At 42.9% G+C, this 22,324-nt stretch overlaps 1 protein-coding gene across 1 annotated transcript in view; it reads right to left on the bottom strand.

Annotated features, from left to right (window-relative positions):
• Positions 1-22,324, bottom strand: part of THSD4 (thrombospondin type 1 domain containing 4) — a 200,060-nt gene that overhangs the window by 34,203 nt on the left and 143,533 nt on the right. The window contains exons 3-4 of the mRNA XM_021693931.1: positions 5,290-5,465; positions 2,585-2,681 (exon numbers count right to left, since the gene is read on the bottom strand). Of these exons, the coding sequence (XP_021549606.1) occupies positions 2,585-2,681; positions 5,290-5,465 (273 nt within the window). The remainder of the gene's footprint in view (positions 1-2,584; positions 2,682-5,289; positions 5,466-22,324) is intronic.

Here is a 22,324-nt window from a genome sequence, read left to right as displayed (position 1 = left end):
TACATCTCTTACCATCTGTGAACCTGCATCAACACATCATTATCACCCAAAGCCCATAGTTTTCATTAGGGTACATTTTGGTGGTGTACATTCTATGGATCTTGACAAAAGTAGAATACCATGTATCCATCATTACACTATCATCGAGAATAGTTTCACTGCCCTAAAAATCCTCTCTGTCTGCCTATTCACCCCTCACTCTCCCTTAACCCCTGGCAACCACTGATCTGTTTACTGTCTCCAAAGTTGTGCCATTTCCACAATATCATATAGTTGGAATCATACAGTATGGAGACTTTTCAGATCGGCTTCTTTCACTTAATAATGCACATTTAAGTTTCCTCCATGTTTTTCCATGGCTAGGTAGCTCATTTCTTTTTGTGCTGAGTAATATTCCACTAGCTGAATGTACCTCCGTTTATCCATCCATTCACTGAAGGAAGGACATCTTGGTTGCTTCCAAGTCTGGGCAATTATGGAGCACTTGCATCTTTATATATTTTTATTTTGATTGAATATTGTTCAAGCATATACTAGTTTGATACAAAACAAGGAGGCAAATTCCAGAGTTACTGTAGAATCCAGTTAAAATTTAGGACTTTCCCCACCCTGTACCACTTACAACACTTCATGGCTTAAAATATTAAATACAATTTAAATCAACAGAATCAAGACTAGGCATACTGATGTAAGTGAGACTAAAATATTACCAGACAAAAACATTTAAAAATCTTTTGTACACCTTGCATGCACTGGGCACTACACTGGGATGGACACCTCATATTCAATCTCCTCCACTGCCTGACCCCTTCAAGAAAAACCTTCGAGTGTAGGGTTTTTCTCTTCACTATTTTGTAGACTGGAAACGTGCTCAGAGAAGTTTCTGACTTGCCTGAAGGTGCACACCAAGAAAGAGGCAGAGCTGGACTCGAGTTCATGGAGGGTAAAGCCTGAGTTCATGGAGGGTAAAGCCTACTACAGAATGCCCCTCCTCACTAACTTTTTACAACTGACTCCTTCTGGGCCCGCCCTGTCCCAGGTAGCCAGTTCCATACTACCCATTAGCTGAGACCCATCAGGCTTGTTATCAATCATCATCACCCTGTAGGATTTCAAATAGTCTGTCCAATTGTTCTTATCCATCAGCATCAGATTTCAGGAACCTCAATATTCTGCCATCTGAGCTTCGTTTCTCAGACTGTCGATCGTTCCTGCAAATGGCTCAAACATTGTGTCGGGCTGAGTGTGCTGACTTGCAGTTTAGACAATATGCGCAGCCCACGTGCCTGGTACACACCCTGCTGTCTCCAAGGAGCCAGGTTGTTCTTCCCTGACCTGTGACAGTCAGATAACTCGGTTATCCATTTGGCGGGCCAGGCCTCACATCTGTGCCCTCACTTCCTGGGACAGGTGTCAGAGCAGGTAACCCTAAGCGATATAACAGACAGCAGACTAAGGTCACTGTGGGACCAGGGCAATAAGTCCATCTCTTTGAGCTTCCATTTCCTACTTTTTAAAATGAGGCCAAAAACAGCCCCTTCCTCTGAGCACTGTCATGATAATTTGATGAGTTCATCTATGTGAAGGGCTCAGCAATGTCCGGCACACAGCAAGGACTCCGTGCACGTGAGTGATATTATCACTGATATTTATGTAGGCCTTCCTGTTCAAAAGATGGAAAAAACAGTCTCCATTTGGGTGGTGGGTTCCATTATCATTTGGTAAAGAAATATCTGCAGAGCCGGAGGGCTGCCTGCTGTATCTATCAGCAGAGCCCATAGGAAAGAGGTAGATAATTAGGTGTGAACTCATTCTTTTCTTTCAAGTCAGGAGAAGCAAAAGGGGACCAAGAGAAAAGGCATGAGGTGGACAGAATAATGGCCCTCTGAAGGTGTCTGCCTCCTAATCCCTGGAACTGTAAGTATGGTACCTTGTATGGCAAAAGGGACTTTGCAGATGTGATGAAGTTAAAGATTTGGGGATGGAGAATGGTCCTGGATTGTCTGGCTGGGCCCAGAGATGTGATGATGAAAGAAGGGGGTCGGAGTCCGAGATCTGAAAGTGCTACTCAGTTAGCACTGAAGATGCAAAAAGAGGCCAGGAAGCAAGGAGTGCAGGAGGCCTCTTGAAGTGAAAAGGGCAGGGCGACAGAACCTTTTAGAGCCTCCAAGGGGAGCATGGCCTGCCGACACCTTGATTCCAGCCCAGCAAAACCCATTTTGGACTTCCAGAACTCCTGAACTGTAGGATAACAAATGTGTGTTGTTTTAAGCCACCATGTTTGAGGTAATTTGTTATATGGCAGGCAGCTCTAGGAAACTAGTATCAGGTATCTCAAAATGTTGAACTGGAAAGACAGACTCAGGATGTTCACCTCATTTCTGAATCAAGTGAATGAGACCCTCTTATCAGCAAAGGCTCAGACAAATGGTGACGCATCCTCTGATGTCAAGGGCGTGTCCGTGGGTTTTCTCTCTGTTGACTGAGAGACACAAGGGAGATGCACAAGAAGAGACAGAGGGCTTTAAAAAGAAACAATGGGCGGGGGGGAGGGGCTGCTTGGCAGGAGAACAAGAGATTTTACCTGGTCTCCTGTGAGGAGGCACCTGTGGGCTGATGGCGTTGGTCCCCATGATGACGTACTCATAGTGGACTCCTGGGTTGGGCTGCTGGTGTATCATCTGACAACACAGACGTCAATGTCACTGCACGGGGACACACTCACATCCCTTTCCTGCTGGCCCAAGGTCCCCCGGTATACATGGCACTATCTATAAATGAGTGGGTTGATTCAGATCTAATCATATTAGTGAACCTGTGACAGATTAAAGGAAAGCTCTTGCCAGATGGGTTTTTTGCTTTTGAAGAATGAAGGACTTAGAAGAAAACTAGTCTGAAAGTCAAGATTTTATACATTCCAAATAGGAAGATGGGAGCAATGGTAGTAGAACCTTTCTGTTGGCTCTCAACCATCTCACACCATGGTTTAGATTGTGCTCGGTTCTCTCAAAATGGCCAAGCCATGTGTATGCGCCAGGGGAACTCATTTGAACACTAGGGGGCGAGATAGAGTCACGCCAAGAAGAGCCAACCCTCTTGGGCAGAGCCAGGCTGTGATCCTGTATGTTCCTTCAAAGAACCCTTCCTGGCCATGAGGCTGACTCAGGAAAGGTCTGCCCCACCCTCTCCCTCGTCCACTTTCCGGGTCTCATCCCCTCTCATCCATGGAAAGCTCCAGAACCACAAAGACATGGGGTCAGGACAACTGGTGTCAGGGAAATAAGTGTCCCCGGTTCCTATTCTCTCAGGAACCAATGACAAAAGCAGGATATCAAGCAGGAAACTGCAGAAGGCCATGGAAGTCAAGAATTAAACATCCTCTGGGACAGAAAGCACAACATAAATCAGCACGGCTTTGCAGAATAAATCCCTCCCTACTGGCTTCGGAACACACAGTCCTTTGTGCCCATGGCCTTGCTGGTGAGAAGGAGCAGAAGGGGAATCTGCAGTGTGAATATGAACCAGGCAAGAAGGAGACACTGTCCCGTTCTTTCTGTCTCTACTGCTTTCTAAAGGGGTTCTCCTGTTGACCAGCTGTATAACCTAGAGCAAGTCCCATGGTCTCACAGTTTTTGATTTCCTCATCTGGAGGAGGAGCTTAGAATCACAGCTGTCTCTTAGATCCTTTAAAAGCACAAGCGTCTCCCAGTCACCCCTGCACAGTGGGTCCTGCTGGTTCATGAGAGTGTCTATTCTGTCCGCCATCATCCCTTTACCAGCTCTCTCCAGGGGAAATGGGGCCTCCATTCTACAAACCACCCGAGGGAAGGCAGACATGAGAACCACTGAGCTCCTTACACCCAGGAACCATGGTGGTGAATACAGAACCCCAAAGGATGAAGGGGTGTGGCCCTGGTTCCACTGTTTACCCCCAATTCCCTCATTTCTCTTTTCACATATTCTGACTGTGGGTCTGAGGCCGGAAACCCCCCTCGCCTCTCTTATGCCTTTTCTGCATGAGCATTCTGCCAGTGCAAACCTTGTCTCATTTATGAAGTTATTGTTGGCCACCACATCCTAGACCACCCACAGTGGGCCCTTAACGACCGGGGTTTTTACCCCTGATGCCATTTGAAATTTACCTGAAGTCCAACAACCAACTGGACAGTCTTAAAAAAAATATTCAAAATTAACTATAACAAGGCTTCTTTTATAGTTTCTAGTCTATGAGCCACCAGGCCCAACAGGAATGAACATGTAATTATATAATTGGAGAACTAATATTTATAAAATTCTAACACAGCAAACTAGCATGTAGATTTGCATGGCTTTGGAGATGGTAAGAGAAGGCAGATCCGTGGGTGAGGTCGTCTTTGTCAAAACCTGATTTCGAGCTTTTATTTCTTGTCACTTTTTTTTTTTTAATTTCCTGATCTTTTTTTTTTTTTTTTTTTTAAAGATTTTATTTATTTATCTGACAGAGAGAGACATAGCGAGAGCAGGAACACAAGCCCGGGGGGTGGGAGAGGGAGAAGCAGGCTTCCCGCAGAGCAGGGAGCCCGATGTGGGACTCGATCCCAGGACCCTGGGATCATGACCTGAGCGGAAGGCAGACGCTTAACGACTGAGCCACCCAGGCGCCCTCCTGATCTTTTTAAGAAGACTGGATCTTAGTGCTTTCTTTAAAAAATAAGGACCATTTTAAACTCTGGGGCGACTTCATAATTTAGTTTCTTGTAAAATAAATCCCACATTTTGTCTTCTGCCAGGCAAGGAACCTGTAGTAAACCTCTATATTGTTACTCGGAGCTTTATTGTATCATCTGGAGTACTCTGGAGCTCTTGTTTCCTCATTCGCTTTAACAGAATTTGAAGAGGGCTGGGAACTTGAGCGGTCTTGTCTTGCTTTAGGGCATTTGCTTTCTTTTGCCATAAAAAGAAAACATGCCAAATTAGCATTAGGAGAAAAGTGCCTGGAGGGGAGCCAATGCTCATGAAATAAAGGATATGTTTTGCCTCTGATTTGGTTCAACAAGTAAAAATGGTTATAGGGGGTCAATAAACTCTGAGGGTAATAAGCATCTGGTAAAGTTTAAGGTTTCTGTGAGCTAGGTACATTCAGAAGTGAGTGGCAAAAATGAACACCAAGCACCTCAGCACCTCCAAAGGCTCAGCTCGAATGGTTTTATTGAGCACAGGCAACAATTTGTTGCTTATTTGTGCTAAGTGTGGTCCTTGGAACAAACATAAGATGCAAAATCCCAACAGTCCAGAAACATCCAAACTCACATAGACATCCAAGATCTCATTCGTGGGGCCTTCAGCCAAAAAGGATTCTCCAGCGGTGCTCGAAATCTCATTTGGACGCTTGTAGGTGAACATGGTCCCTCCGCCCTCATATTTTCCAGGCCGGTCAATTGCCCAGTTCCCGTTGATGATGGAGCGGCCAGAACGACTTCGCAAAGCTGTCAAGAACAACAACAACAAAAAGAACAATAAGACAATTCCTTGAGTAAGCCCACGGGGTGCACAAGAAAGTGAACTGGCTTATTCTAAATTCATCAAAGTGTTTCCTGAGGATCCACTATGAAGATCTACTATGGAGAAGATCCACTATGTGCCAGGCACTGAGCTCAGCCCTGAGGGGTGAGGCATCTAGGGCTCGACCACTTTCTTCAACCAGCTCAATCCCTTCCACCACTTGGACTTAGTAGAGAAAGGAGGAGTGGGAGTGGTTAGGAGAGAAGGGGAAGGAGAGGGGAAGGAGAAAGAAGAAGAAGAGGAAAGGAGAGAAAGGGGAACTGTGTCATATCCCATTGTCTAGGTGAGAGGTTGCACATGGGCAGCCTGGGAGCTGATTTTGGCCCACAGATAAGCTTAGTTTGGCCTTCATGGTGTTTTGTTTTGTTTTTAAATAATTAAACCCAAACTCAATTTGGGTTCTCTAGCTTCTAGCTTGTTATGTAAAGCAAGAAGACATGTTAGCATTGGCTCGACATCCCCTCACCACAGCAACCAGCCGGAGCTGAGGAGGACCGCCCCGTTAGATGGGGTCTGTGTGCTCTGGTGTGCCCCAACCCCACCGCTCCTTAGGACTCCCCGACACTGAGGCTAAGTTTCAGTTTATTGCCCACTCATTTATGACTATGGATTATTTATTCCATCTATGATCATGCTGGCATTGTTATTTGTCTCACAGAATAGAAATTTTCTTATAATTCTTTCTACTGGTAGGTGTACTAAAAGTGACAAAGCTAAAGATAGGTCTAAGTGGGTCCCATGATTTTCTCCTACCTGATCACCTTCATTCATTTGTATGACCTTCCTGACTTCTGTGGGCTTTTGAGGCTAGATGCTCCCACATACACAGTCAAAATTGATCCTCATGACACTGCTAAGCAGGTGTCCCCAACTCTCAGAGCATGGTTCAGGGATGAGAGGGAACTTGTTCAAGTTCGTGAAGATGAGAAGCGATAGAACGGTATCCACACTTAGGAGGGAGGTAAGAAAGGAGAAGAGGGGCAAGGAACAAAGTGTTCAGTTAATGAGAGAAGAAAGGACAGCATGTGAGAGCTGACTTTCTTCCTTTAGGCATTTGGCACCTTTGAACCCCCAAGCCAATGGTGGATTGAGTTTAAAAGACATCCAGTGTTAAGTGTCATATACATAGTGGGCCTGTGATGGTCACTGGCTCTTTGCAACTTCACTTGCACAGAATTACTAAATTTAATTTTGTACAATGTATTATGGAAAAATTTATATATAAGCCAAAGCAGTGAGAACAGTATAATAAACCTCTGTGTATACATCAGCTTCAGTAATTATCAACTCATGGCTTATCCTGTCTCACTCTGCAGATCCCAGACCCCATTTATCCTTACATTTTTCAGGAGGTGTCTCTAAAATATAAGGAACCTTTGTTTCTTAAACCCATTTTCAGCAGCATTTCTACAGTGGGCCTCCGGGGGCCGGCAGAGTCAGAGCTGCTCCACGGGGTGGAAGAGCTTCCTATTTAGAGCAGGGGACCCCACAGACTCCATCCCTGGCTGGCTGGTTGCCATGGCCACTGGGAGACCACAGCTGTGGAGCACTGAACACCAAATTATAAAATCAATTCAGCTTGAGTGATAAAGAAGGTCAAGAGTAGAGACTGAGGAAGAGTAGGTTTGGGGCCGTTTTCTCTCAAAAATCACACTTGAGAGTGGTCCATATGGTCTCCAATTCCTCACTTCCCATTCATTTCTCAACCAGCTCCAACCTGATTCCTGCCCCCACTAGTCCATTGAAACAATTCAAATTAATGTCACCAAGCCCTCCATGTTGCTAAATCCAACGGGCATCTTCCAGGCCTTCCCTTGCTAGACGTCTCAGTAGAATTGGGCACTACTGACCACTCCATCCTAATTGAAACATTCTTTCTCTGGTTTCTGAGACACCACAGTCAGCTTGCTGTCCTCCTGCTCTCGGGATGCTCAACCATTCTTCTTTTCTGTGTCATCTTTCTCTACTTGGCTACCGAGTATTAGCATTCCTTGAGGATGAAGATTTGGGTGCCGTACTTTCTTGGGCAAGTTCATCTATGCCATGGTTTTAATTACTGTATTCTGCTGGCTTCCAAATTTCTGTTTCCAATCCAGAGTTCTCCTCTGGTCCCAGACTTCTTTATCTGATGGCTTACTTGACAGTTTCACTCAGATGTCTAAGACTGAACTCACCCTTGAGCTCTTCCAGTGTCTCCTATGTTAGTAAGTGGTACCACCACCTACTTCATCAGAAATGGAGGAATTATCCTTGACCCCTCCCCCTTCCTTATCCCCTATATCCAATCCAATCATCAAATTTTATTTGACCTCCTCTATATTTCTTGAACCCATCAACTTCTCTCCACGTCCACTGCCATAATCTAGGGCAAGACCACCACCAGGTCTCATCTGGACTAACTCGAAAACCGTCTAATTGATCTAGCTATTTCCCTTCTTTGCAGCCAGAGTAATGTCTTCAGAATGCAGGTTTGACCATCAGCTGTGGCTCAACACCCTTTAATGGCTTCCTATTTCTGTAAGAGAAGAAACCCCAATCCTTAATAGGTTGGGGCCCGCAGTGATGTGGTGCAGCCCCATCGTGCACCACATTTGTCTGCGCTCTGCTCCCTGGCCACCTTTTAGCTCATCTAATACATCATGTTCCCTCCACAATCCATTCTTTTCTTCCAGAAGCGTTTCTCTGAACCTGGAATCATATTTGTTCTTTAGATGTCAGCTCCTTCGGGGAGTCTTTCCCAACCCCCAGTTCAGGCCTTCTCTTTTTTATGTGCTTAAGGGATGCAAAAGCCTCTCCTCCAAGGCATTTAACTCAGTCTGTACACATCCATTCAGAACATGATTGAACTAATGTTTGTCTCCCAGAGCACTGCAAGCTCCCCTCACTGTTACAGGTCTAGTGACCAGCGCAGTGTTTACCATATAGTAGAAATTCATATTTGTTGAATGCAAAAATACATAACAGAAAAAGACACAAGCTCAAAGGAAAGATAGGCAAAGGATGATGAACAGGTAGTTCAAAGAAAACCAAGTACAAATACTCTGTAAGCAAATGGAAAGATGCCCTGCCTTACTTATAATTTAAGAAATGCAAATCGGGCGCCTGGGTGGCTCAGTTGGTTAAGCGACTGCCTTCAGCTCAGGTCATGATCCTGGAGTCCCGGGATCGAGTCCCGCATCGGGCTCCCTGCTTGGCGGGGAGTCTGCTTCTCCCTCTCCGGCTCCCCCCTCTTGTGCTCTCTCTCTCTCTCACTCTCTCTCTCAAATAAATAAATAAAATCTTAAAAAAAAAAAAAGAAATGCAAATCAAAACTGCAATGGTATCTTCTTGACCCACCAGATTGACAAATGTTTGAAAACATTTAATATTGCCAGAATCGGCAGGTGCGTGAGTAAGCAAACATCCATAACATTGTTGGTAGGAAGGTAACCCGATTCAACCATGTTGGAGGGCAATTTGGTTATATTTTGCTAAAACTTTAAGTGCTATACACTTAACCCAAGAATTGTACTTGTAGGAAACTACTTTGAGGGATATACTTTCATAAGTATACAAAAGTGTTTGTAATAAGGATATGCCCTGCAGATTTTTTTTAAAGAGAAAACCCCAAAACAACCTAAATATGGATTGCTTACATGGTTTGTCATACTGAATATCCATGCAGTGGGATCCATGTGGTCCCCAAAACAGTGAGATAGGTCTGTGTGTGGGGGTATGGGAAGAACTCCGTGATAAATTTAAATGAAACAAAAAATGCAGAACAGCATGTTTGGTATGATCTCATTTGTGTATAGCATATACATAAGACGTATGCACATGCATAAAACTTTTCAGAGAATATCATAAAACTCTTAACATTTGGGGACAGGAACTAGTTTGGGATGTGAGATGAGAAGGGAAACATTTACTTCACATTTTATATCTTTTTATTGCCATTTAAATTTTGTTTTACCATATGCATATATTACCTTCTTTAAAGCTTAAATCTTTTTTAGTTAACATAAAGGACATGGTACAAGCAGAAATACTCCCGAGGGATATACATATTTTCCCTTTCTTTCTTGGTTCTTCTTAAAATCCCATTCAGAGCATCCAAAGCTCAGAACTGAGGTAGGTTCTGGCTAATATTTTATTGCTCTTAATGGCAATCTTGTAGAAGAGGTTGTTATCTGGAAACCCCCCCAAAAATCCATTAAAAAACCACCTGAAATACTGTACAGGAGAAAGCTGCATGAGTTTCCCAGGAAATAAAACACGGGGACCCCAAATCTTTTTACCATCTACTACTGTTACCCAAGTACCCGCTCTCGGGGTTTAGATGAATCTTTCACCATATAAGAGCAAAGCGTAAAAAAAAGCTGTAGGAGATTTTTAGCAGACAAGGGCCCGGTTCCATATGCCCACAGGTTAGCTTCTGAAATAGGTCCAGCACTAGCCCCCACCTGGGCTTGCATATTGAAAGCAGCTGCATCTACAATTTATGGGTCTGTAAGCAGTTCCAGTGCTATGTAATGGGTGTCCAGAACTACCCCACAAAAAGGTGCAGGTGACTCATGGCTCTTGCGAGTGGGTTAAGCTTTGGCGAAGCTTGTCACAGCCACGTCAATAGGAGGAAATCTCCACTCTTGTCTGACATATGGGTTTTATTCGTTCTAGCTGTCAACGCTGGGTATATGTATTTGGCCTAAACTATGTGCACCAACAACGCCCTTCTCCGAGATCCATATAGGAATCACTTGCTCATCCAAGTCCTGCTTCTCAGACAATTTAATGCCCGCTGTTGCCGACCCAACCACTGATTCCCGCATCCAAACAAGAAAGGTGGTTTCTTTACGGCCAACTGATCACTGTGATCTAGACATCTGTTTTATCCTTTTTTTATTTTTTATTTTATTTTATTTATTTTTTAATTATTCAGGGTTTTAAAAGATTTTATTTATTTGTGACAGAAAGAGAGAGAGAGAGTGAGCATGTACAAGCAGGGGGAGTGGCAGGCAGAGGGAGAAGCAGGCTCTCTGCTGAGCAGGGACCCAGATGCGGGTCTCCTGGGATCATGACCTGAGTCGAAGGCAGACGTTTAACCGACTGAGCCACCCAGGCGTCCCTGTTTTTTCCTTTGGAAAATGAAAATCGACTCCTCCCACTAACAAAATTCCAAGTTTCAGTAGTTCTTAGAAGCTATCTGGGAAGTAGCATAACAAACTCGAGGGCGAAGGGGTCAGACAGACATCACTGGCCACCACCACAAGGCCTGCTGGAGGGCTGAGCCCTGCCATTTTTGCTCCAGTCTCTGAGCTTTCATGGAAGCTCACACGTGGGCACAAACCCAAGGGAGTCTCAGAGTATGTTAGCTAATGTGGATGTCCTGAAAATGGAGCACGCCTACTCACATCATATGACCACTTTGGAGGGGTCTGTCAGTTACATCCTTATCGTAGCCTTCCTTCTATTATAAATTCAGCAACCAATCATAATATTAGCAGTACCGTGACTGTGTCATCAATAGAAATCCACATGTATTCATATGACATTACAGCTGTTACAGGTGTTTTGGAATTTTTAAGAAAGATTTTATTTATTTATTTATTTATTTCAGAGAGAGAGAGCGAGAGCAAGAGAGAGTGCAAGCATGGGTGGGGATGGGGGTAGGGGGGAGAGGGAGAAGCAGACTCTCTGCTGAGCAGGGAGCCTGACGTGGGGCTCGATCCCAGGACCCCAGGATCATGACCCGAGCCAAAGGCAGATGCTTAATTGACTGAGCCACCCAGGCACCCTGGTATTTTGAAATATTATTGATAAACTCACCGCTATCTTGAAACGGCAATAATTATTAGACCCTCCATGAGATCTCCTATTTTAATGTTAAAGAAGCACATGCTACTAAAAATTACTAAGAAGCAAATTTGTTTTCTAAAAATATGGTGATAATTATATTTCAATATAATTGGTTTTCTTTGTACTCTTCTATATCTTATATTATGGATTTAAAAACAGTAGTCTGAGAAGGTATCCACAGACTGCCAAGGGAGTCCGTGACACAAAAAAGTGAAGGACTTCTGGCCTAATGATTTATGGTTTTCAAAGCAGAAATGTACTCACATACCATGAAAGCCAGTTGCATAAGGCAAGCAAGACACATATTACCTTTATTATACAGATGAGGAAATAGGCTCAGGGAGATTAAGTTTCTTGCTCAAGCTCACAGATAGTTAGTAGTTTAGGACTTGAACTTTGATGTTCTGATTTCATCTTCTTCCCATTACACCAGTAGTTCTCAGAGACTGGTCCCCGGACCAGTAGAAACCCACCTCCTGGAAGCTGCTTGGAGGTAGAGGCTCAGGCTGGTTGACTCAGAGACTCAGGGGTGGGGTCCAGCATCCGGGGTTAACAAGCCCTCCACGTGGTTATGGTGCATTTAAAGTTGGAAACCCACTCTTATTTTATTATATTTTAATTTTTGTTATAACCATCTCTTATTGTTGAGTCCCGATCAAAAGAGAAAGCTTCTCGATCAAGGGAAGCATGGTTTTACTTCACATATCTGGCTTTGCCTGGATGACAGAGCAGACGCTGAGAGTGGAGAAGACCAAGGGACAGTCTGGGGGTGTGGCCTTCATTCCACTCTACCACTGAAGCTCTCACTGCCATGCCCGCCCTCCCGGTCTGTGGGCATTTAGGATTCCCAGAGCCAACCTTCCCAGGGATTGCGTGATCAGTAAGCAATCCTAGAGGGCACCAGGAATCCTATATACACACGAGGCAGATGCCATTAAGGGTTTGGATTGTGACTGACCCTGGGCGGGGGTGGGGAGAGAGTCCAATTCAGCTCAACAATAAAAAATGATCTCAGGACACTGGGTAAGCCCACATACAGTATTGTCAAATCCGAGGATGCACACTTCTCCCCTATTCTCACATTACAGATGTGGCATGTGTCTTAGGACAGAAAAGCAACAGTTGCCAGGCAGATGACTAAGGACAGAAAAGCAACAGTTGCCAGGCAGATGACTAAGTTCTGATGTCGTTGTCACTTCCTGAACACATGTGAGATTCGTTTGAGTAAGTCACTTCAGTTGAGCGAATTTCCAGCAGCCCAATTTGTAGTTGTATTAATTTTTTAAAAGATTTATTTATTTGAGAGAGAGAGAGGCAGCGTGTGAGAAGGGGGAGGGGCAGAGGGAGACAGAAGCTTGAGCCGACTCCCCAAAGAGGGCAGAGCCCAACACGGGGCTCGATCTTGTGAGCCTGAGATCCTGACCTGAGCTGAAACCAAGAGTTGGTCGCTCAACTGACTGAGTCACCCAGGCGCCCCTCTGTATTAATTTTTTTAAAATTAGGATATAGTACATCTAAGAAAGTATTTGAATTATAAGTTTATAAGCTGATGATTATTTTAAAAGATTTTTTATTCATTCATTTGGGAGAGAGAGACAGAGAGAGACAGTGAGAGCACGAGCAGGGGGGAGGGGGTAGAGGGAGAGGGAGAAGCAGACTCCTCACTGAGCAGGGAGCCCAATGCGTGGCTCAATCCCAGGACCCTGAGATCATGACCTGAGCCGAAGGCAGATGCTTAACTGACTGAGCCACCCAGGTGCCCTGCCTGATGATTTTTTATATTTGTATTACACCTGTGTTACTACTACCTGAATAAAGGCCATCTGGACCCCCAGAAAGCAACCTCTTGCCCCCTCAAAGTCATTACTCTGTCCCTACAAGACCCATGGTTCACAGCTACTCTGCCATCTAACACTATAATTTTGCTCGTTTTTGTATTTCAAATCAATGGAATAATACCGTACATATTCTTTTGTGCTGGACGTCTTTTACTTAACTTCATGCCCATGAGATTCATCCAAATTGTTGCATTTATCAGTAGTTCATTCTTTTTCATAGCAACTTAGTGTTATATGAATATGCCATTTATTTGCCTTTTCTATTATCAATTCGCTTTTGGGTTGTTTCTAGTTTTTGGCTCTTATGGGTAAAAGAGCTATAAACATTTGTGTATGTTTCTGCTGGACATAAGTCCTCATTTCTCCTGGTGATATACCCAGAAGTAGAATTGCTGGACTATGGGTATATATATGCTTAGTTACAGTGGGCACTACCAAACATTTTTCCAAAGTGGTTGTACCCTGGAGTTGATGTTGGGAGCCAGGGGTGTCACTGTGGAGAAGGAGACATAAAAGTGGAATGGGGGAAGGCCAGACAGAACCCTGTGGGGATGGATTTGACTTGGAGATAGCGTGAATTCATGATCTTGAAATTATGTATGTCACCGTGATGCCCCACAAAACTGCCCAAGGTCGGAAGTGGTTCGGAGTAAGTTTTAGGATCTGAATATGAAGAACGCTTAGAGTCCAAATTTGACGGGGACAGAAGGAAGTAGCATCTAGACAAACATATATGTTATGGTTGATTTCTATTAAGTTTATTTTCCCTGCATTATATATATATGTTATGTATAATATATATATTCCCTGCACTTATATATTTACATATGCACCCCCTTGCTAGAAGATGAGTGCTTTATTTTTTTTTATTTTTTAACGATTTTATTTATTTATTTGACAGAAAGACACCGCGAGAGAGGGAACACAAGCAGGGTAAGTGGGAGAGGGAGAAGCAGGCTTCCCGCGGAGCAGGGAGGCTGATATGGGGCTCGATCCCAGGACCCTGGGATCATGACCTGAGCCGAAGGCAGACGCTTAACGACTGAGCCACCCAGGTGCCCGAAGATGAGTGCTTTAAAGGCAGATACTGTGACATATACATTTTTGCCCACTATTTGGCACTTGGTTGGCACTTAATAAATGCTTGTTGAATAGAAGTAAGTTATGAGCTGTATTGTTCTGATCTATCATATTTTAACCTTGGAGTTGAGATAAGAGATTCTTGGAAACTCCTTCAAGGCCTGCTTATATCTGAATAATCCTGTTTAAGAATTCCAATCTCACAAATGTCCTCCATGCCTCCTGACCACAATGGTAGATACGTGCAGTGATGCATAAAAATGCTGTTAAAAAAAAAAAACCCACAAGTATTTCTCTTTAGGGAGATCCAGGTCCAGTTTGATAAAGTATTCAAATTACGGTTTCTGTTAAATAAATATACATACATATCACACAGTAATTTTTCAGTTCAGATTTGCTTTGGCATTTTGGGTTTGGAAAGAATTGAGCCTGTGTGATTCTCTAAAACATAATGCAACACAGTTGGACTGAAAATCAGAGTATTAGAGAAAGAAGGTTGGCTCTCCCTTTGACACGCTATGATCACAGGTTGAATAAGGGGAAATGCCAAGTCTTTGTTCTTATTTCATTGCTAAATTATAGCTAAGTATGGCTAATTCTCATTCTTTAAAATATTAACATTTGATTTATTTTGACTCCAAATTTCCTTTGAATACTTACTAACTCTAAAGGAACTTTGTGTGTTTTTAAGCCCCAAATAATGCTGTATGAAATAGATACCATCAATGGTTTAAGTAAGAAAATAAGCTGGGCATGGCACTGGGGGGTGGGCGCTACAAAGATAAGACCACCCACAACTTTGGGAGCTCGGATACATACTAATACATGTGAACAGAGAGGCTGTCAGAATTTCCTTGGGCACATAGAGGATTTTGGAGAGGAGGTGACATTTGAGCAGGAATTGGTAGGGTGAGGAGGTCACCAGGCAGGGGACAGGGGAGGGCATCTGGGGACAGAGAACGGTGTGGACAAAGGCTGGGGCAGGAACAGGCCTGACCTTGGAGGGGTGAGGGACAGTGTGGGGTGCTAGAGGGCACCCAGGGTGCTGGGGGCTGGAGCAGAGTGGGGGTGTGTGAGGAGCACCCCTGGACATGGGGTGGGAAGGGGAGACCTCGGGCTGACTGTGGGGCTGGGTTTTGGCACTGGGAGCCATGAAAAAATGTTGATCGGGATAATGACAGTGGAAATCTGTTTGGAGATAACGCTGCTGCTGAATAAGAAGTCCCAAAGCTCATTCACACCACAGTTGCTGAGTACCTACCATGCCTCTTCCCACCCTCGGGGGCAGCAGGTCCGCCACGGCGGCCCCGGGGGGTCTCAGGGCTTCTCTCCCCGTCATGGCTCCAAAGTCTACTCCCTGGGAGCAGGGAAGGACCATGCTTAGTACTTTCCTTTAGAAAGAATTCCAGAGCGTTAATTGCTGCAAAGGGCCTCACTACAGCTCAGTTCATCTAGGGATAAACCTAGTATCTTTCTCACCCTAAATGAGCCTGCTTCCTAACCCCTCCATTTAAAACACTGTTCTCCCATTGCTCAGGTTCAAGTTTTGGCAACCATCTTCTGCTCTTTCCTAACTTTCTCCCTGCTAGCTGATCACTCATCAGGCGTATCATCCCCTGTGCTGCCACTGTGGTCCCCTCCATCCCTCTCCTGCCCAGTGGCCTCTTGTCTCTGTTCTCTGGTTGCCTCACAGCTGGACTGTGGTGGAGAATCGTGGATCTCCCTACGTGCCACTCTAGATGAACCTTCTGAAGTGCACCTTTCCTCCTGTCTCCTGCCGGACCCCAAGCTTCCAAGCCAAGGGAAAAAGCCCACCCTCCCCTGATTCACACTCAAGGTCTTGTGTGATTCGCCCTACCTTCAGCTACTTCACACAGCCCCTTGTCGGCATTCAATCAAATGTGGAAAATGTCAGAAATTTGTATGTCTGCTTTTTTAAAAAAAATTCAGTTGTGACTTCTCATAGGGCAGGAGCCCTGTCTTATTTAGTACCTGACAAAAAGACACTCAGATGTTGTTGAGTACGGCTAGTGTCCCCAGCTCATCCTGAGGGTCCTATTCTAGCATTGCTATTTCCTGCTTGCAACCTCTTAACCCTACTCTTGGTGTCTATGCCCTGTTTTCTGACACTCCATCCATTGCTGTCTTCATTGTTTTACTATTCTAAATGCTGATTGTAAACTCCGCAAGATTTTTTTAACTTCAGGGGCAGACAGTTAAATTAATCAAACTCTTCAGCTTATGACACTCTTGCTGGGCAAGACCTCACTTGCCTTATTTTACTTTTCTCCTTCACACTGGATTCCCACTGCCATCACCCTGCCCATCCCAACAAGCACCTACACTGATGTGATATATATGTGTATGCAGAATTCAGGTAAATTTACCATGTTTCCAACAACCCTTTGCTTTTAAAGTCTACCTTTGTTTCTGTAATGACTAGAGTTTTCTAACTGTTGCATAATATTCCATGGCATACACCTGCCTCAGTTTACTTATCCGATCTCCTAGTCCTGTGGGGACTGGTTTTCTTTTTATGGTCCACAGTGTCAACAAAGAGCTGGTATTTAGAAAAAGCTCAATGAGTATTTGTTGACAAAGCCAAGAAGGTTTATTTTTAAAAAGAGCTACCTTATCAATAGTTTATCAGGGCCGACAAATGTAGGTGAAATGTAGCAACATGTCTTCAAGAATGCATCCTCCCCCTGGCATAAACAGGGAAAATTAGGAGCTGTCTAAAAAATAATATGTCAGGAAAAAAAATATGTCAGAGGTGAGACTAGAATTCAGCCTTTCCTGTCTCCTGGACGCTCTGGTCAGCTTTGTCCCAAACATTCTCACTAAGGAACATCTGTGGTGACCTCAGAGTTGTGTTAGGATTCCACATTGGTGATCAGAACACATAAAAAAGGAGCATCCTGCATATCCAGTAAGAGGTGAAACCCTAGGAGGTGTAACCTGCTTGGTTTGAGGGAGGAAGGCCGCGGCAGTCAGTTGTATGCAGGATGCTAGCCCACTCGCTCACTGGCCTGGCACCACCCCAAAAGCAGGCCTCAAAGATTTATAGCATTGGTCACTAGATTGCAAAAAACCCCCAAACAACCATGACAAAGAAACACAACCCAAACATACACACACCCCACACATATACTCTATAAAACAGAAAGTGCCCTATGAACAAAAGAAGAATGTAATGAATACTACTGGGCTGTTGTGTGCACTTCACGTGTGCGTAGCCACAGAGACTCTGCTCAGCTGAACAGTGTCTCCCCAAAATTCATGTCCATCTAGAACCTGTGAGTGTGAGCTTATTTAGAAGTAAGGTCTTTACAGAATTAAAGATAGAAATACCATACAATCTAGTAATTCCACTACTGGGTATTTATCCAAAGAAAACAAAAACACTAATTCCAAAGATATGTGCACCCCAATGTTTATCGCAGCATTATTTACAATAGCCAGGATATGGAAGCAACATGAGTGTCTATCAGTAAATGAATGGATAAAGAAGATGTGGTGCATATGTATATACAATGGGATATTACTCGGCCATAAAAAAGAATGAGATCTTGCCATTTGCAAGTACATAGATGGACCTAGAGGGTATAATGCTAAGTGAAATAAGTCAGAAAGACAAAGACAAATACCATATGATTTCACTTCTTTGTGGAATCTATTAAACAAAACAAATGAACAAACAAACAAAAAAAACAGATTCTTAAATATAGAGAAGAGGGGAGGTGGGTAGGGGTGGATGGGTGAAATAGATAACGGGGATTAAGACGTATAAACTTCTAATTATAAAAAAAATAAGGCGGGCTCCTGGGTGGCTTAGTCAGTTAAGTGTCTAACTCCTGGTTTTGGCTCTGGTCGTGATCTCAGGGTCCTGGGATGGAGCCCTGCGTAGGGCTCCCTGCTCAGCGTGGACTCTGCTTGAGATTCTCTCTCCCTCTCCCTCTGTCCCTCCTTTATTTATAAATAAATAAATCTTTAAAGAAGTAAAAAATTGTCAGGGAGATGAAAAGTACAACATAGGGAATATATCAAATAATATCATAATAACTTTGAATGGTGACTACACTTATGGTCAGCACGAGTAATGCATAGAAATGTTGCATCATTATAACACCTGAGACTAATATAACACTGCATGTTAATTATACTTCAGTTAAAAAATTGGTGGCCAAAAATAGGAAGCTTGAAGCATAACTTGAATCCAGTGAAAAAATTCGAGCATGTGAGGGAAATTCCCAAATGGATCTGATGGTGGTGTTGCGGGGGGTTCCAAGATGGCAGCAGTAATTCATCCCTAACTAGTGAACTGCAAAGGCAGTTAATCTAAAAAAACATAGGATGTACTTTGATGCTAATTTAGTATAAAGGTTTTATGGTATGGATAGAAAGCAACCTAAACCTAGGTATGTTTTTTGAGTATGAGAACTCTGAGCAATAATTACCTATCAGTTTGAGTGCCTTGGAAAGCAAACTTAGAGAAAGAAATTCCTGCTTAATTATTTTGACTGTTGAGCATGATTCTTGCATGTGATACTCCTCTAAGACTGAACCACTTAGGTCTTTGGAGTTATAAGGGTTACATATCTAAAGGTGGCAGCTTGTCCATCCACTAGTTGAATAGGTAGGAAACATTTTCCCATGATGATAATAATTTAAAACATTATCTTTAGATGAAACCCAATGGATACTTACTAAAATGCAAAATCACATTTGGAAGAGAAAACAAAATTTCAAAGACATTTGGACTTGCAGTAGAACAACGCTGGGCTAAATCCTTAGTCTCTAGAAAGTATTAACTTTCCTAGGCTAGTATGGGCTTAAAGTTAAGAAACCCTAATGAAGTGGATTGTTCTCTTGCCATCTTGAGAATTTAAAAATAGCATTTACGTTTTCCTCTAGCACACATTCATCTTCTGTTATATTCACAGCCTACTCTCTTAAAAAACTCTTCGTTTAGGGCACCTGGGTGGCTCAGTTGGTTAAGCGACTGCCTTCGGCTCAGGTCATGATCCCGGAGTCCCTGGATCGAGTCCCGCATCGGGCTCCCTGCTCGGCAGGGAGTCTGCTTCTCCCTCTGACCCTCCCGACCCTCCCCCCTCTCATGCTCTCTCTCTCTCAGTCTCTCTCTCAAATAAATAAATAAAATCTTTAAAAAAAAAAAAAGTTCTTTAAAAAAAAAACTCTTCGTTTAAAAAAATGGAAATGTCAAATATATTAAAAATAAAGCAGTAATTACCATATGATCCAGCAATTGCACTACTGGGTATTTACCCCAAAGATACAAAAGTAGGGATCCGAAGGGGTACGTGCACCCCGATGTTTATAGCAGCAATGTCCACAATAGCCAAACTGTGGAAAGAGCCAAGATGTCCATCAACAGATGAATGGATAAAGAAGATCTGGTATATATATACAATGGAATATTATGCAGCCATCAAAAGGAACGAGATCTTGCCATTTGCAACGACGTGGATGGAACTGGAGGGTATTATGTTGAGTGAAATAAGTCAATCAGAGAAAGACAAGTATCATATGATCTCACTGATATGAGGAATTCTTAATCTCAGGAAACAAACTGAGGGTTGCTGGAGTGGGGGGTGGGGTGGGAAGGATGGGGTGACTGGGTGATAGACACTGGGGAGGGTATGTGCTCTGGTAAGCGCTGTGAATTTTGCAAGACTGTTGAATCTCAGATCTGTACCTCTGAAACAAATAACGCAATATATGTTAAGAAAAAAAAAAAAAAGAAGAAGAAGAAGGTAGCGGGAGGGGAAGAATGAAGCGGGGGAAATCGGAGGGGTAGACGAACCATGAGAGACGATGGACTCTGAAAAACAAACAGGGTTCTAGAGGGGAGGGGGGTGGGAGGATGGGTTAGCCTGGTGGTGGGTACTGAGGAGGGCACGTTCTGCATGGAGCACTGGGTGTTATGCACAAACAATGAATCATGGAACACTTCATCTAAAACTAATGATGTAATGTATGGGGATTAACATAAGAATAAAAAAAAAAATTAAAAAAAAAAAAAATAAAAAATAAAAATAAAGCAGTAAAATAAAATCTCATGTACCCATCACTGAGCATCAGGAATGATCAATATTCAGCCATTCTTCATCTGTATCTCTCTAACTGCTTTCTTAGCTTTCTTACTTTTCTTACTTACACTTTCTTTGGAGCCCGGAGCAGGGGTGGGGAGAGGAGATCTAGTTTTGTTCTTCTTCCTGGAAATATTCACTCAGTTCAGACTCCAAGAATATAGTTGATTTTTTTACTTCTCTGCTTTAATTCCATTTCCAAATTGGGGTAAGGAACGCAGCGGGGGAGCTCAGAATGGAATTAACCCCATTTGGTTAGTGTTGCTGTGCTTGGGGTTTTGAGCACCAAGGGATGATAGAGTCCAGTTAGGATGACATAGGTGTAGAGCCATGGTTCCCAAAGTGTGATCCCTGGGCCAACAGCATCAACATCAGCATCATCTTAGAATGTGTTAGAAATGAAAACTCTCAGGCCCACCACAGACCTCCTGAACTAGAATCTCTGGAAGTGGGGCCGCCTGGTGATTCTATTGCACACTCAAATTTGATAAGCACTGCTCTAGAGGTTAGTTAGGCTAACTTGAGACACGGGCCGCTGTATGAACCAGGGATATGATATCCAATCTACGTTCTCTGAACACCTGTGTGTGTGAGTGTTTGAAAACATGCGTGTGTGTACACGTGTATATACACACTTGCATATAAGCATATTCTTATTTAGAATAGCTCAGAAATTTATTTCTATATGAAAAATGGGATACAGCCTTGATATAAACAATAGGATACACACAGATGAAAATCCCTAGGCAAAACTTAAGCATCATTCTTGCTATATTTACTCTTATTGCTTTCAGATTGTATTGTAAGTTACGTGCAATAGACATGTGTGATCCCACAAATTTTGACACCTTGTATTTTCACTTTCATTCAGTTCAAAATATTTTCTCAGTTCAAGACTTCTGAACTTAGACTTCTGGTGTTTCATTTCCATATGTCGTTTACTTGAGGTATTTGGGAAATTTCCAGATCTCTTTGTGACTAATTTCTAGTTAAATTCTATCGTGGTAAAAAAAAAAAAAAGCATATTTTATATGATTACAATTATACTAAATTTGTTAAGGTCTGTTCTGTGGCTCAGAATATGGTTTATCTTGGTGACTGTTCCATGTGTACTTGGAAAGAAAGTGTATTTCTGCTGCCGTTAGATGAAGTGTTGTATAAATGCCAATCAAACTGTCTACTTGTTCTATTAATTATCTTGAGAGGAATGCTGAAGTCTCTGAGTATAATTGTGGATTATACTCAGTTTCCCCTTTCAGTGCTATCAGTTTTTGCTTTATGTGTTTTCCGGCTTTTGTTTAGGTACATACGCATTTATCACTGTTACGTTTTCTTGGCCATTTTCCCCTTTATTATTATGTACTTTCCTACTTTATCTCTGGTAATTTTTCCTTGTACGGAAGTCTACTTTGTGTAATCTTGATATTGCCACTCTGTTTTCTCTTGATTAGTATTTCAATGGCATATCTGTTTTTTAACCTTTTACTTTTAGTCTACTTATATCATTACATTTAGAGTGGGTTTCTGTAGATAGCATTTGGCCTTTTGCTAAAAATCCAATCAGACAACATTTATCTTTATTTGGTGTTATAGACTATCTACATTTAACATAGTTATTGATTGGATTTAGCTCTACCATTTTATGAGTGTTCTGTTTGTTTCTTCTGGGTTTTTTGTTTTTGTTTTTGTTTCTTCCTTTGTTCTTCTGTTCACCCTTTTCCTCCCTTCTTTGGGATTTGAATAATTTTTAGATTTCCATATAATTTATCTATTGACGGGTCACATCTTTTGTTTTACTTTTTAAAAAAAAGTTGATTTGAGAGAGAGCATGAGCAGGAGGGGCAGAGGGAGAAGGAGAGAGAATCTCAAGCAGACTCCATGCTCATGTGGAATCAGATGCAGGGCTTGATCTCATGACCT

The sequence above is a fragment of the Neomonachus schauinslandi genome, chromosome 9, assembly GCF_002201575.2.
Source record: "Neomonachus schauinslandi chromosome 9, ASM220157v2, whole genome shotgun sequence".
In the NCBI taxonomy this organism is placed as follows: domain Eukaryota; kingdom Metazoa; phylum Chordata; class Mammalia; order Carnivora; family Phocidae; genus Neomonachus; species Neomonachus schauinslandi.
The sequence above is the reverse complement of the archived record's forward strand: the minus strand, read 5'-3'. Positions and strand labels throughout refer to the sequence as shown.